The 15,213-nt window shown below is 39.1% G+C and overlaps 2 protein-coding genes across 4 annotated transcripts; both read left to right on the top strand.

The window, feature by feature from the left end:
- LOC104723098 (probable WRKY transcription factor 19) lies at window positions 11-4,882 on the top strand. The gene is made up of 6 exons (XM_010441400.2): window positions 11-806; window positions 1,118-2,186; window positions 2,309-2,602; window positions 2,690-2,942; window positions 3,761-4,116; window positions 4,259-4,882. Exons 1-6 carry the CDS (start codon window positions 196-198, stop codon window positions 4,712-4,714), a joined length of 3,039 nt encoding a protein of 1,012 aa, XP_010439702.1. The 5' UTR covers window positions 11-195; the 3' UTR covers window positions 4,715-4,882.
- Window positions 5,004-13,162, top strand: LOC104723100 (vacuolar protein sorting-associated protein 54, chloroplastic). Of its 3 annotated transcripts, XM_010441404.2 has the most exons (19): window positions 5,004-6,103; window positions 6,212-6,274; window positions 6,364-6,443; window positions 7,446-7,566; window positions 7,758-7,832; window positions 8,011-8,167; window positions 8,575-8,663; window positions 8,879-9,135; window positions 9,255-9,426; window positions 9,511-9,594; window positions 9,893-10,037; window positions 10,128-10,290; window positions 10,543-10,696; window positions 10,918-10,999; window positions 11,283-11,362; window positions 11,572-11,733; window positions 11,808-11,875; window positions 12,330-12,410; window positions 12,480-13,162. In XM_010441404.2, exons 1-19 carry the CDS (start codon window positions 5,276-5,278, stop codon window positions 12,619-12,621), a joined length of 3,003 nt encoding a protein of 1,000 aa, XP_010439706.1. In that variant the 5' UTR covers window positions 5,004-5,275; the 3' UTR covers window positions 12,622-13,162. The 3 variants fall into 3 exon arrangements, with proteins under 3 accessions (XP_010439706.1, XP_019087971.1, XP_010439705.1); XM_019232426.1 differs by having other exon boundaries at window positions 7,764-7,832; window positions 9,893-10,290; XM_010441403.2 differs by having other exon boundaries at window positions 9,893-10,290.

Raw genomic sequence — 15,213 nt, 5'->3', positions numbered from 1 at the left:
GAACAAATTTGGGGTTAAAACCAAAAAAAATAAATAAAAAAATTCATTGACTTGCTTATGAAGATCTGAGAGTAGGTGTTTGTTTTTTTAAAAATGATATCGGGAGGTTGAGGATGAGTAGTGGAGTTGACTTACTTATGAAGATCTGAGAAACCAAAATTTTGGAAAGAAACCACACATCGATCCTCGAAATCAATGGAAGAAGACTGGGAAGCTTTCAGTGAGTTCCTCAGCAGTGATTCTGGCGGGAAGAAGAAGAAGAAGAAGAAGAGCGTTGAAGCTTCTCTTGGAAACTCGGTCACACCCTCCGAGGAAGTTGAAACTCCTCTCCAGCTAAAATTTCCCGGGCATAGCATCACAGGGTTTGAACCTGTCTTACTCATTTCTTGTGGTGGTGACAACGACCAAGACTCCGAGGAGAGATACTTTATCAGCTACATCTTCAATGAGTTGTGTCTCCGTGGCTTTGCTCCTTTGAGATATGATATAACTAGGAGCATAGTGAATGGGTGTCCTGAGATGCTATACAGATCTCGGGTTGCTGTTATCATTTTCTCGATGAACTATGCTCGTTCCACAGAGTGTCTGGACGGATTTGTGGCGACCATGGACTATTTGAAAGCAAACAACCTTCTGCTTATTCCTGTGTTTTTTAAAGTTAGTCTTGAGGACGTCAGTGGTCAGAGTTGTTATTTTGAAAAACCATTCTCACGACTTGAGAATTCAGTCCAGGCATCTCAAGTTTTGAAATGGAGGGCGGCTATGATCAAATTAACTTCCATCAATAGATGTCACTATATGAAGAGGTAAATTGATTTCTCTCTTCTTTCACTGTGCCATCATCTTCTATCTGTGTGATATAGTGACTGTCTCTGACTTTCGTAAATTAATGGAATATTGTTAGTTTCTTTCTAAATAAAGACAATCTTTATTAGATCAGAACATTTTTTTTTTCTTTTGCTCTGCCAACATTTATACGGAATCATATGCTTTGCAAAAAAAAAAAGTCCTTTCAAAGATTTGCCTATCCAACACTTAAGCAATACAGCAGCAGAGCCTTTTTATCAGAAGTATGTTGTTTTGGTACTTTGTATTTGTGATGTTTCCTAATGCGCAGGCATCAAGTTATTATGCTTGCCAAGGATATCTTCAAAGATGTTTGCTTCCTGCTCAGTTCTGAAACTAACGGAATCAAGCATCCTTTCGAGGTTATATTGTCTCTGGTGCATTGTTCTCAATCTTTAGCCCCACATATTGTTGGACTTTGGGGTATGGCTGGCATAGGGAAGACTATCATCTCTAGAGACATTTTCAGAACACAAGCTGGGAAATATGACGTTTGCTACTTTCTGCCAGACTTTGATATAATGTGTCAAACAAAAGGGCTTAGTCATTTGCGTGATGAATTCTTCTCGAAAATCTTTGGGGAAGAAAAAGTTTTCACAGACGTATGTGATACAAAATTAAGTTTCACAAGGGGTAGGCTCCTTGATAAAAGGGTTCTCATTGTTCTTGATGGTGTGAGTAATGCTAGAGATGCAGAATTTTTGCTTGGAGGGTTTGGTTGGTTTTCTGGTGGACATACAATCATTTTTACATCTAGGAATAGGCAAGTTCTTGTACAGTGTAACGCCAAAGAGCTTTACCAAATCCCAAAACTATCCGAGTTTGAATCTCTTTGCGTTTGCTGCTATTTTTCCACTAAAGAAAATTGGAGTAGAAGTATGTCATCGATCTCGGAGCTGGTGAACTACGCTAGTGGCATTCCATTGGCTCTGGGAGTCTTAGGTTCGTCTGTACTAAATCATTGTGCTAATGATGAGGAAGAACATCTGAGAAGATTGCGCCAACATCCTCCAGTCGAGATTCAGGATGCATTTAGAAGAAGTTTTAGTGGACTAGATGACAACGAGAAGAACATCTTTTTGGACCTTGCATGTTTTTTTAGAGGGGAGGATAAAGATCATGTGGTAAACATCCTTGATGGTTGCGGTTTTCTTACGGATTTAGGAATCTATGGTCTCATTGATGAGTCTCTCATCAGCCTTGTTGATAACAGGATAGATATGCCTAACATTTTTCAAGACACGGGTCGATTTGTTGTTTGTCAAGAAAACATTGAGGCAGGCAAGCGTAGCAGATTGTGGGATCCTAATGACATTGTTGACGTGCTAACAAACAATTCAGTAAGTCTTCGAAAATGTGTATCTATTGACTATTGATTTTATGAAAACTTTAGATTACCGCTTATGCTCCTTTCTTCACATAGAAAGCTGATGTTTTCGAACATCTTTTCCAATTTTCTCAGGGGAAAGAAGAAATTGAAGGCATATTTTTGGATGCGTCTGACATAGCATTTGAGTTGAGTCCTACTGTATTTGAGAGGATGTATCGACTTAGATTGTTCAAACTCCACTGTCCAACTTCTGACCATTGCAAGGTTTGTATACCTCAAGGTCTTAACTCTTTCCCTGATGAGCTACGGCTACTCCACTGGGAAAAATATCCTCTTGGATCCTTACCTCGGAACTTCAATCCTGAAAACCTTGTAGAACTGAACATGTCATATAGCAACTTGACTAAACTATGGAAAGGAACAAAGGTATATCTTGACATTATAGTGTAGTCTGCTGTATACATGAGGTAATTAGTTTGTAGTCGGTGACTCATATTGGTTGTTTCTTAACAGAATCTCGAGAAGCTAAAGAGGATCATTCTAAGTCACTCCCAGCAGTTGACTAAATTCCCAAGGCTTTCAAAGGCGACGAACCTTGAGCATATTGATCTTGAAGGATGTACGAGTCTGGTTAAAGTTAACTCATCTATTCTTCATCATCACAAGCTTACTTTCTTGAGTCTGAAAGATTGTTCTCATTTGCGGATAATGCCTGCCACTGTTCATCTAGAATCTCTTGAAGTTCTTAATCTATCTGGCTGCTCAGATCTTGAGGACCTTCATGATTTCTCACCAAACCTGAAAGAGCTATATCTAGCCGGGACTGCAATTAGAGAGATGCCATCATCAATCAAGGAACTCACTAGACTTGTTATATTAGATCTGGAAAATTGTAAAAGACTTCAGCACCTGCCACCGAGTATAAGTAACCTGAAAGCTGCTGTTACACTTAGCACAAAACGTCCTGCTTCTTCCATGGATACTAGGGATCTATCTAGCTTGGAGGATATAACATCACCATATAAGAGATGCCGATTGAAGAGAGTTATTGAGTCTGTTATTTTAAGGCTAAGAAAAAGGAAGGGGGTGAAGAGGGTCTCTAGAGCCACAAGCCTTTCTGAGGTAATTTATTGGCAAATACATGCTAGTAAGCTTCTGGCCTCCATGTTGAACTTAATCAAACTCAATATGAATGAGATATCTTATTTGCTTAAAAAGACTCTGTTTCTCTTCTCATTCTAAATCTGCTAGCTTCATTCTGTAGGTTCAGCATAGCTCAGCTTCTACCTTGGTAAATGATTTCTCTTACAAGTCTTCCTGGGGATATCATGTTTTACCAGAAAGACCTAACCAACCAGAATGCCAAGATTACATGAAGACAGGCGACTGCAAATTTGGCTATGTTTGTAAATTTCATCATCCGAGGAACAAAGAAACTCATGTCCTTGAGAATACATCTTCCGTGGCTTCCAAAACACCGGAAATGAATCCGCTAGGACTATCTCTTTCACTTGGATCTTCTTCAACAAGTGAGAAATTTAGAATACACAAGAACACANGTTCTTAATCTATCTGGCTGCTCAGATCTTGAGGACCTTCATGATTTCTCACCAAACCTGAAAGAGCTATATCTAGCCGGGACTGCAATTAGAGAGATGCCATCATCAATCAAGGAACTCACTAGACTTGTTATATTAGATCTGGAAAATTGTAAAAGACTTCAGCACCTGCCACCGAGTATAAGTAACCTGAAAGCTGCTGTTACACTTAGCACAAAACGTCCTGCTTCTTCCATGGATACTAGGGATCTATCTAGCTTGGAGGATATAACATCACCATATAAGAGATGCCGATTGAAGAGAGTTATTGAGTCTGTTATTTTAAGGCTAAGAAAAAGGAAGGGGGTGAAGAGGGTCTCTAGAGCCACAAGCCTTTCTGAGGTAATTTATTGGCAAATACATGCTAGTAAGCTTCTGGCCTCCATGTTGAACTTAATCAAACTCAATATGAATGAGATATCTTATTTGCTTAAAAAGACTCTGTTTCTCTTCTCATTCTAAATCTGCTAGCTTCATTCTGTAGGTTCAGCATAGCTCAGCTTCTACCTTGGTAAATGATTTCTCTTACAAGTCTTCCTGGGGATATCATGTTTTACCAGAAAGACCTAACCAACCAGAATGCCAAGATTACATGAAGACAGGCGACTGCAAATTTGGCTATGTTTGTAAATTTCATCATCCGAGGAACAAAGAAACTCATGTCCTTGAGAATACATCTTCCGTGGCTTCCAAAACACCGGAAATGAATCCGCTAGGACTATCTCTTTCACTTGGATCTTCTTCAACAAGTGAGAAATTTAGAATACACAAGAACACATCTTCCATGGTTTCTGAGACACCACAATCGAATACGCTTAGACTTTTGTCTTTACTTGGGACTTCACCATGTGTGTCTGACACAACACAAGCAACCGTTGGTAGGAACACCAATGATTCAAAGCAGCAGGGAGAAGAAAATTCAGATATATATGGTTGGTGATGAAGAATCAAGAAACCCGTCAAGCATTATTTCTATAGTTTTTGTTAGGTGGTAAAAGAATCGGTAAACTAGGTTTAAGCTGATATATTTTGAATGTAACTTGAAAACTATCTGATTCATTGCAGTGGAAAAGGATATATGCAAAAAAGCGCTGGATCATTTTTGTAATGATGTTTGTAAAGATCCAGGTCGATTACTACAAAGTCTACAAATGTCAATGAAATATTTCTGCAATAGAGTTGCACTAAAAGTAAACATTAATCCTTCTTTTTGTAGATGACGTGGATACCTAATCAACCGTCGATTAAATCTCCGGAGTGAAACCCCGCACTGCACACACCACCACCACCTCTCTCTCGAACCATCGAACCCAGAACAGAGAGGGCTTTTCACTTGTCTCCAGATCCAAACTCTCATCACCAAACCAAACCTTTCTCACAACACATACAAATTCGATTCGATCCATCCCCAAAGATCCTTCTGATATTTTTTTGAAAATTCAACTTCTTCTCCAGATCAACTTGTGATTTTGGTTCATGATTTTGATTTCGTGAAGGTCTTATGGATTCACACCCTTCCCTAATGGGAAGGTCCATTGGCAATTCGAGCCGATCGAGCTTAGATCTTGGCCATTCTTCGTCTTCGTCTTCTCCTTTATCGTTAACCAAATCGATCTCCGATGCAAGTAGTCAGAGTCTTTCTTCGATCCTTAACAATCCACATGGAGGTAAGTCTGGTGTTTATGGTTCCGATGCGTCTTGGGTTGGTTGGTGGTCTTCATCGACATTTGTAGCTCCCTCTGAGTTCGCTCCTGTTGCTTCGACGAAGCTCCCTGGTTCGGACCTTACCAGATCCGACTTCCATGGCTACGTTTCTTCGATCTCTGAGTCTCATGGTAGGTTTGAGGATATTAGGAAACATACGAGGGAAGAGAGCTCTGGGTTTGATCAGGAGAGCCATGTCTCGGGTTTAGCTGCTTGCTTGCGTGAGGTTCCTTCGCTTTACTTTAAGGAGGATTTTGCTCTTGAGGACGGAGCTACATTTCGTTCTGCTTGCCCTTTCTCGAGCTTGAATGAGAATCTAGCGCTTCAAGAGAAGTTGTCACAGTATCTTGATGTGGTGGAGCTGCATCTTGTGAAGGAGATCTCTGTGAGGTCTGATTCGTTCTTTGAGGCGCAGGGACAGTTACAGGATCTGAATGTGAAGATTGTTGAGGGTTGTAGTAGGATTCGTGAGTTAAAAGAGACCATTCGGCTCCTGGACAGGAATTTGGTAGATTCAGCTCGACAGATTCAAGAGCTGAGCTCAACTAGGATTAATATGTTGGAGCTGCAACGTAAATTGAGACTTATTTTGTATGTTAACCAAGCTCTCTCTGCACTCAAATTGGTAAATTTTTCTCTACTGATTTACTTTTACTTAGACTACTGTCAAGTTAGCTACTTTTTGTGTGTTTTCCTCTTTTTCTTGATGGAAGTTTGATTCTTTATTGTTCAGCTTGTTGCATCCGCAGATTGTGCTGGAGCTTTGGACATAACTGACGATCTTCAGAACTTGTTGGTAAGTTGATCTGTGATTGATGTTGGATACTTTTAGATGATTAGGGTGCTCTCTCTCAAGAAACTAAAATGGTTTTCCACCTTCTTTAGGCTGGGGATGAGTTAACTGGTCTACACTGCTTCCGCCATCTTCGGGATCATGTTACTAATTCCATAGATTCCATAAACAGGTGTGTCTCTTCTCAGGTTATGATTAGAGACTAAAATAGGCTGTATTCAGTCTGTCTGTCTGTAATACTCTTTTAGAATGGATTGATTGGGAACATAAGGAGACTTAGTTGGATTTTAACTGTGCCAAGTACCTTACCAAAAAAGCCATCTAATTCTGAATCCAATTATAGAGAAGTGGTGAAAATGTAATCTATTGACTATGTTTTGGGTTTCACTAATAAACCTCTTGAAATTTTCTTAGATTGTGAAAGCAGTCGACATTTGGAAAAATGTTTGCAGGGTTTTGCAGCTCTGTTTATCTATAACAGATATTTTCTTTATAATTTGCGAAAGTCACTGTTTCTTTATGAATCAATCCGTTTCATGTTTCCCGTTCTTGGGCCATTTGTTGAGATGTTAAGCTTATAACTGTGGTGGATATTTTTACCGTCTGATGGCTATGAATGCATCTAGGCTTGTAGTATCCTGTTAGTAATCAATCATAACTTCTGAACTCTTAAACTTCCCCCTTAACTTGTGTCTTTCACGCATTGGCATTAATGCCTTGCTGGCTAAAAATAAATTTCCCTTTTCATGATGAATCCTGGTTTGCACTGAAATGTACTTTGTTCTTCGTTACTTGTTTAATTCATTCATATTTTGTTACCTTCAAAGGTGTAGAACGTGTACAACCTGTAGGCATTTGTGTCAATTAAATGTTTAGTATATTGATTTTCTTTGGTAGTGCGTTCCGTGAAGATTTCGTATAATATAAGTTCACTTTCTATATCTAGTTCTTTTTTTTTTGCCGTCTAAAATTTTTATTAGAAATCAATGAAACTGTTCATGAACAAAAAACAAAGTACTGCAGCTCATAACAACGCACAAATGCCTCTAACAAACAGGAAATGACTAAGACTAAAGAGATTATCTAGTTATCTACCTGTAACTTTTTCTCTGTTATTTTCTTTTATTTGTTTATTTGGTCTAGCGTCTGATGGCTCGCTGATTTTTCTTTGCAGTATTCTCACATCAGAATTCATGCGTATCTCAATACATGATACTGGGGAGATAGATGTACTGATTCTATCTGCAGCAAAAATACGGGGATCCATTTCATATAACGGGAAGACTATGGAAGAAGTAAGTCTCATCAGATGCAACTGTATATATTTTAATGAATATATGGGCGCTTCTTTTTGTACTGTGGAGCTCGATTGTTGGTGGAAAACTTAATAGAAGTACCTAAACTCTGAGAAGTGGTGTCGATTATCAGAAAAAGAACTGGAACAACGACCAGCATAATTCTGAATATTGTGTTTACACCTTTACAGGCTCAGCTAGAAGAAGAGGATACCTCTACCTTATGTGATCAGCTTCTTCCTCTAGTTATTGGATTGCTAAGAACAGTGAGTGACCGGTCCGGATTATTTTTCAACATATGTTACCATTGAAGTTGACAATCCTTTATTGTTTTAGTTTCTTCGTTTATGCTGTTTCTGGTCTTTATTGTTGGTTCATAGTGCTCATTAAGTGTATAGTCTGAATTCAGCTTCTCATGTGTTGTTCTTTGAACTGTTTTTGTAGGCAAAGTTCCCCTCAATTTTGAGGATGTATCGTGATGCACTCACATCCGAAATGAAAAATGCAATCAAAAAAGCAGTTGCGGAGTTGCTTCCAATTCTTGTTGCAAGATCGCTCGAATCTGAGTTTTCACATAGGGAGCGCTCTGTAGATGTTGATGGTGAGATCTTAACTGTTATTACTATATCTGTGGAATCTCATGCGACTTAGTTTGTGCATATAAACGTAGTTGAACAGAAGTTTGTATTTGAAAGTGTATCTAATACACATTCTCATCAAGTTCAACCCCGTATAAACAACAGTATTGGATTTTGTTTTAGCAGTTGTGTTTTAAGTAATATTACCGTATATTCCCATCTGCTTGTTTTCTTTTTAATCTCTAATTTGATCTGAGACCCGACTTGGACGTAATTTATGTGGAAAGTGGCCAACTGATAAAGAATGTTGGCTGGAAACTTATTTTTAAGGATGAAATAGAAATTTATTATCTTCTCTTAGGATAATGTATTCCACTTCGGTGGTCGTTTGTCTCTCTTGGAACCATGCTTATTCCTACTGTGTATACAGGTGGTGGCTTATCTCTCGCGAACAAATTGAGGACTCTGTCAGCTGAGGCATTTGTGAATCTCCTAACTGCTATATTTAAGATTGTTCAGGTAATATATGCATCAATTATGGAATTGTTGATGATTTAAACAAGTATTATAGGAAATTAGACATATTTGTTTTATTTATATTAAACCTCTGGCGGCCTCTTTATTTTGGTTTTGATACATCTACCATATAATAGAGGTTTGGAAATTTTCACCCTCTGAACAGTTAGATGTTTGATTAAGATGTAATATGATTTCATTTCATTTAGTGAATGCAGGCACATCTAGTCCGGGCTTCGGAAGTGAAAAAAGCAATTGAATGGATCCTCTGCAATATCGATGGACATTATGCAGCTGATTCAGTTGCAGCTGCAATTGCTGTTGGTGCTGTAGCAGCTGAAACAGCCCAGGAAACAGGTTTCCAAGGCGGGTCATTAGTGTCTTCTCCATTGGGTAAGGCTACCTCAAAGACTCTTCCGTTGCAGGGAAAATCAAGTGACGCATCAAGCTTGATGAACATGTCAAGAAACTTCAGGTTTCTTAGTTTCTCTTTTTTTTTTTTAAATGCATTTTTCCTAATTCTCGCTGTTTTGTGTGACACAGGCCCTTGCTCTATGCTTAGAACTAAATTAGGCATTATTCTGATTGATATAGGGCCGATGTCTTGAGAGAAAACACAGAAGCTGTCTTTGCGGCTTGTGAGGTTACACATGCTAGGTGGGCAAAGCTACTAGGAGTTCGTGCTCTTCTTCATCCAAAACTGAAATTGCAGGAGTTCATGAGCATTTATGATCTGACCCAAGAATTTATAACATCTACGGAGAAGGTATTTGGTCTAAAATTTTCTTCATAATATAGATAAGAAATTGCATTGCTTATTCTTGCATGATATTTGTACGTAACTTAACAGATTGGTGGACGGTTGGGATCTAGTATTCGTGGGACGCTGCAATCACAAGCCAAAGCCTTTGTAGATTCCCAGCATGAAGCCCGGGTTAGTCTCCCTATATACGTTTATAAGTTTCACAGCAAGCACATTCACATTTTTGTTTAGTTTCATGGCTTACGGAAAAAGAAAAGTGGTGAAAAAGTGGCAGAAAAAAGTTATACCAAAAGCAATATGCCCAAGCCATCGTACTTTCTCTAGCATAATGTTAAACTTACTTATAACCAAGTAGTGTTGAACTATATTGACTTCATCGCATAGGTGTGCACATTCTGTTATTTTTATAGTCTCTTTCATTAACCAGAGTTCTGGTCATTATTCTAATTTGTATTTTGCTTTACTGTAGATGACAAAACTGAAAGCTGTGCTTGATCAAGAAACATGGGATGAGATAGATGTTCCCGAAGAATTCCAATCAATAATCAGTTCTCTTTTTGCATCCCAGGAGTTGATTTCTAGAAAAGTTGATGCTGATCATAAAACATACCATAGTAATTCGCTACCTCCCAATGGGTCTCTCACTTCTGGAATTGGAGATCAAAATACTAATTTACGAAATGAAAAATCTGAATCTGGTGAAGGTCCTGCAGTCAATGATTCACAAGTAAAATCCACTGTCGCGCCTGTGTCTCTTGAAAGAAGCAAGGCTGGTGTATCTTCAGTTCCGAATAATCAAAGTAATCAGAAGGCGCACGGAAAATCTAACCTTCTCTATCAAGGAGTTGGTTACCACATGGTAAACTGGTTAGTTTTCTTGTTATGCATAATATGTTGTTTATATATTCCTTTTTCTCTAGTAATTTGAAGTTGGTTGATGAATATTTTTCTCCACTTTCCATTCACCAGATTAGACTTTTATTGTCTTACATGCCTGAGAGGGGCAGTTTTCTCTCAAAGTATTTGTACTGTTTGCTAGGTTTCACTTGCTTTATGTTTGGCTGCTATCCAGGCTATAATTTATTTGTTATGCTGAGGCAATTCCGTTTATGTCTGCAGTGGGTTAATATTGCTCAAGATGTTGGCAGAGTACATTGATATGAACCATTCTTTGCCAGCTTTGTCCTCGGAAGTTGCTTTTCGTGTTGCTGAAGTGTTAAGATTTTTCAACACTCGGACATGCCAACTTGTTCTGGGTGCTGGTGCTATGCAGGTATACAAAAAGATGTTTTATATGAAGAAAATAGTTTTCATCGCTGATTAGCTGTTACTGAATTTCTAATAATAACCTGTGATCCTGTATATTAACAAGTGTATCACCTCACGTTCTTACTTCTGCTATTGAATTTTTTTAAAATAAAAGAATTTGATTCCTACGCAAAACAGATGTAATGTACTAATATTGATCTTTTCAATGGCATGCTCATGCCTTAGGTATCTGGTTTAAAGTCTATAAAGGCAAAACACTTGGCGCTTGCAAGTCAAGTAATCGACTTCACATACACTATTATTCTTGGTAGGTGCTTTTCTTTAGTTATTTTATATTTTCACCGTTGCACTCATAATTTATTCAGCTGGATTAACGTCTTGACATCATTTTCTTCTTCTAGTCTGTAAAAGTGTTTTCCTTCGGGTTATCCAAGCATTTTTAACATGAGCTTGCTAATGATGTTTATTCTGGTCGTTACATGTCCTGATGATTTGTTTTTAAGATGATCAGCTTAGTCTCTCAATTTTTCAGCTCATTTTCTATATATATTGGGTTCCTGCATAACATTATTTTTCTTTTGTGGTCCAAGAAACGAGAAGAATTCTGTTTTCAAAAGTACCTGAGACTCGAAAGCCTATGTTGTCAGTAGAATTTGATAAAGTTGCTCAGGTATGTTTCTCTTTTTGCCTTCTGGCTTTTGTCTTTTCAATTTTACAGGCCGTAAGGTTTTGGAGGTCGTTTTGCACCTGATAAGGAAGTAGTTGAAAAATATTCACACCAGTTGGTTATTTTATTTGTATAGAAAATGGCCTGTAAAATGTTAGGATTGCGGTTTTAATGTTCGTTTCCATTAACTTCAGCTTCTACCCAATTCTCAGGATTATAGGATTCATCGAGATGAAATTTACACAAAACTGGTTCAGATAATGAGAGAAAGACTATTGGCGCATCTTCATGGGTTGCCCAAAGTTGTCGAGGGCTGGAACAGACCTCCAGACACCAACAAACAAACTAAAGAGTTTGCATGGCCACTCACAAGGGTGATTTATTCTCATTCACTAATCTTATAGAGATAATAGTAGATGGTTTATATAATGTGGATTTAATTTTGCAGGAAGTTGGCTACCTACACCGTGTGTTGTCGGAGACATTGCATGAAGCCGATGTTCAAGCAATCTTCAGGTGAGCATATTTACAGATTTCATCGGAAAGATAAGGGCATTTAAATATGGACTAGAATTGACGTATTGAGCCAATCAGATGTCTCTAGAAGCAGAGTCAAGTTTTAAAAAACAAACTGTCTGACGAATGAGAGACTTAGTCATATGCATGGGCAATAAAACCTGAGATTGGCAGAAACCTCATTAACCTTGTGATTAATTTTACATTATGGATCTGAGCAATCGAGATTTTATAGATCAGTGCTGGACTTTTCAAAGTTCTCTGCTCTTTACCCTTGTTACCCATCATGCCTCTATTTAATACTGCTGCTTCACTTTACGTTAGCTTTATGGTATGACGCAGCACATTATAGTTTCTTTCTTATAAATGCATAAGGCAGGAACCAATCTCCTGGGTTTTTAAAAAGTCACTTCTTTTACTTAGTCTCCCTAATACAGATTCATGATTCTTGTAGGCAGGTGATTTTAATTATCCACACACAAACCTCTCAAACGCTTACGAACTTAGAGATAAGCTCTCCAGAGGCAAAGAAAAGGTAACTTCATATCCTTTGGAAATATAACCAACTTAGCTTCTGTAATAAATATTGTCTCGTTTTAATCAGGCTGAAGCTTCACATTGAGCTTATCCTCAAATGTATCCGGTCATTACCATCTGACAATGCCAATCAATCCGACATCCCAAACTGGGGACAACTAGATGAATTCTTTGCACAAAACTTCAGAGAAGGAGGCGAAGCTGAGTGATGAAGTCGTCATTGTACAGCAATTTTTTTCTTCGCACATCGGTTAAAAGTAAAAATATTCAGTGTGTGGGTTTGAAGATGGACTACGTGTCCTGTAGATTTAACTTACAGGTAACAAACTCCTTCCTTCTGCCTCCATTACCAGTGAACCATTCTGCAACCAACGGGCGTTTACAAGATATGATACGTTATTGTCTCACCGAGTTACATTACAATTTGTGGAAAGCAAACCAATTTAGTATCCTGGAAAGCAAGTCCGCGTTTTGTTCAGCTACTCCATAAAACTTAAAAGAGAATTCTGATGGTTGGACGCAGGCATATTACAGTTCTTGGCCCGGATGAATATTATATCAATTTATGGTTGTACCAAAAGTTTGGAAGCGAAAAGTATCTCTATAAAGTAATATTCTCTCTTTTTGTTTGGATATTCTCACTTACCAGCAATGTTTTTTATCATCTTTGTTTTTTTCCGAGTTTGTAAGAGGTACAAGTGACTGGATAGAAGTTTTTGCAAGAGTTCAGCAGTATATTTTAGACGTAAATATTAATTTCAGAGAGAGAAAAAAGATTAATGTTCTTAGAATACAAGATGTACAACACCTAAAGAGACCACCAGTTTATAGAAGGACCATCTGATGGGAGGCGTAGTAGTTTAAAGTTTTTAACTAAATGCATTTGTAAAATATAAAAAAAAGATACGTAATTTGCAAAGTCGGAGTCATTGGGCTGCACGGCATTAGCAAGACTTTTATGAATGAATTCTTCCGAGACTTGGAATTTTTTTTTTGGCGAGTCATTGCTTACTACCAGAGATATAAAGTAAAGTAAAATACTAAAGTATAATGTCTAGCGCGATTTTTTTCTCTGGCGACTTTCCTTATTTGGTTTAACTCTCTGGCGACTTTCCTTATTTGGTCTTATTAGGGCGATCGGGTAGGCAATTAGGGTTTTCCTCTCTTAGCCGCGAGACAGGAGGTTTACTAGGGGGATGTTGGTGCCGGAGAAGGAGCCTCCTCTTCCTCCGGTGGAGCATATTAGTCCGAGCGGTTTGCCAGTTCAGAGTCAACCTAAATCATATGCAGGGGCAGTTGAGAACAGGTTCTCAAACTTAAGTCACACGTTACATGTTGAAGTGGTTGATGGGGATTCACGTGTCGAGATCCCTGATGGTTTGGTTCAGAATTCGGTGCCTCTGTGGGATGATTTCCTTCAAGGTAAGTTCTTAGACACTGCGCCTCATGTAGGTAAGATCCAGGTCATTGTTAACAAGATCTGGTCTTTGGGAGATAAATCCATTCGGATAGATGTTTTTGAAGTGAATTCTACCACAGTTAAATTCAGAATCAAGGATGAGCAGACCTGAAGTAGGGTTTTGCGGCGGGGTATGTGGAATATCGTTGATATCCCTATGGTCATGTCCAAGTGGTCCCCTATCGTGGAGGAGGATGTAGTCATCTCAACGGTTCTGTTGTGGGTCACGTTGAAGAATGTACCGCATCAACTATACTCGAGGGAGGGTCTTCATTTTATTGCGAGTGCAGTGGGGACACCCATTCGCCTCCACCCGGAGACGGAGCAATGTTCCAGTTTCAAAGAAGCTAAGGTGTTTGTTGCAGCTACTTTGTCAAAGGAGTTGCCCGCAACATACCGTTTCACCTCTAAATTGGGTATTGATGCTCAGGTTCAGTTTATTTACCCTTGGCTTCCTTCTCGCTGTTCAGGCTGTTTGAAGTGGGGACGTCGGACTGCTGACTGTAAGAGGAAGTCCACTACGAGCACCCTCCAGGAGAACTCAGACAGTGTTGACAAAGAGGGTTCACCTGCAATTCAGAATGTTGAAGCTACCACTATAGCCGAGTCAGGGACGCCTTCTGCGAATAAGGTCATCGCGACAAGGGATTCAGCTGGAGCTTTGCCTCTCTCGCAGGAGGCGGTTAACCACACCACAGTCGGCTCCGCAAAGCAGGATTGGTCTGTTGTTTCACCGGCGAAAGCAAGTAGAGGGGGTGAGCTTCGGGTGGAAACATCAATAGTAGTTTCACCTTCTCGTTATGGTGTTCTACTCTCTGAAACAGGGGATACAGAGCAGGAGGGCTCAGGAATTGATACGGCCTTGCAATGTCAAGATCATGAAGAGGGAGAGATTGTTCCTACTGTTAAGAAGTGTGGTGTTGTTGCCCCGAGTCTGAGGGTATCAAGCCAAGTTGATAATTCAATCAGGAAGCTGCCTTCACGTTTGGGGAAAGGCTCCACTAAACAATCTGAATCTTCTGCTTTACCCACCAAGGATGCTAATCCGGGTGTGTACAGTAGGAAGCGGTCCTCCAAGAAGCATTAAGTATGTCGGACTTCTTTTGGAATGTGCGTGGTTTAAACACCACATCTAAGCATTCCGTGATGAAGAAGTGGGTGGAGGGGGAGAAGTTTCAGATTGGATGTGTTTTGGAGACTCGAGTACAGGAACAACAGGCTCCAAAGGTGTTTGATGATGTTTTTTGGAATTGGTCGGTTATTACAAACTATGAATATTCACGGCTTGGTCGTATTTGGGTTGTGTGGAAGCCCACAGCTCGATTAACGCCATTCTTTAAAA

The sequence above is a fragment of the Camelina sativa genome, chromosome 11, assembly GCF_000633955.1.
Source record: "Camelina sativa cultivar DH55 chromosome 11, Cs, whole genome shotgun sequence".
Classification (NCBI taxonomy): domain Eukaryota; kingdom Viridiplantae; phylum Streptophyta; class Magnoliopsida; order Brassicales; family Brassicaceae; genus Camelina; species Camelina sativa.
This window is presented reverse-complemented; position numbering and strand designations above follow the sequence as displayed.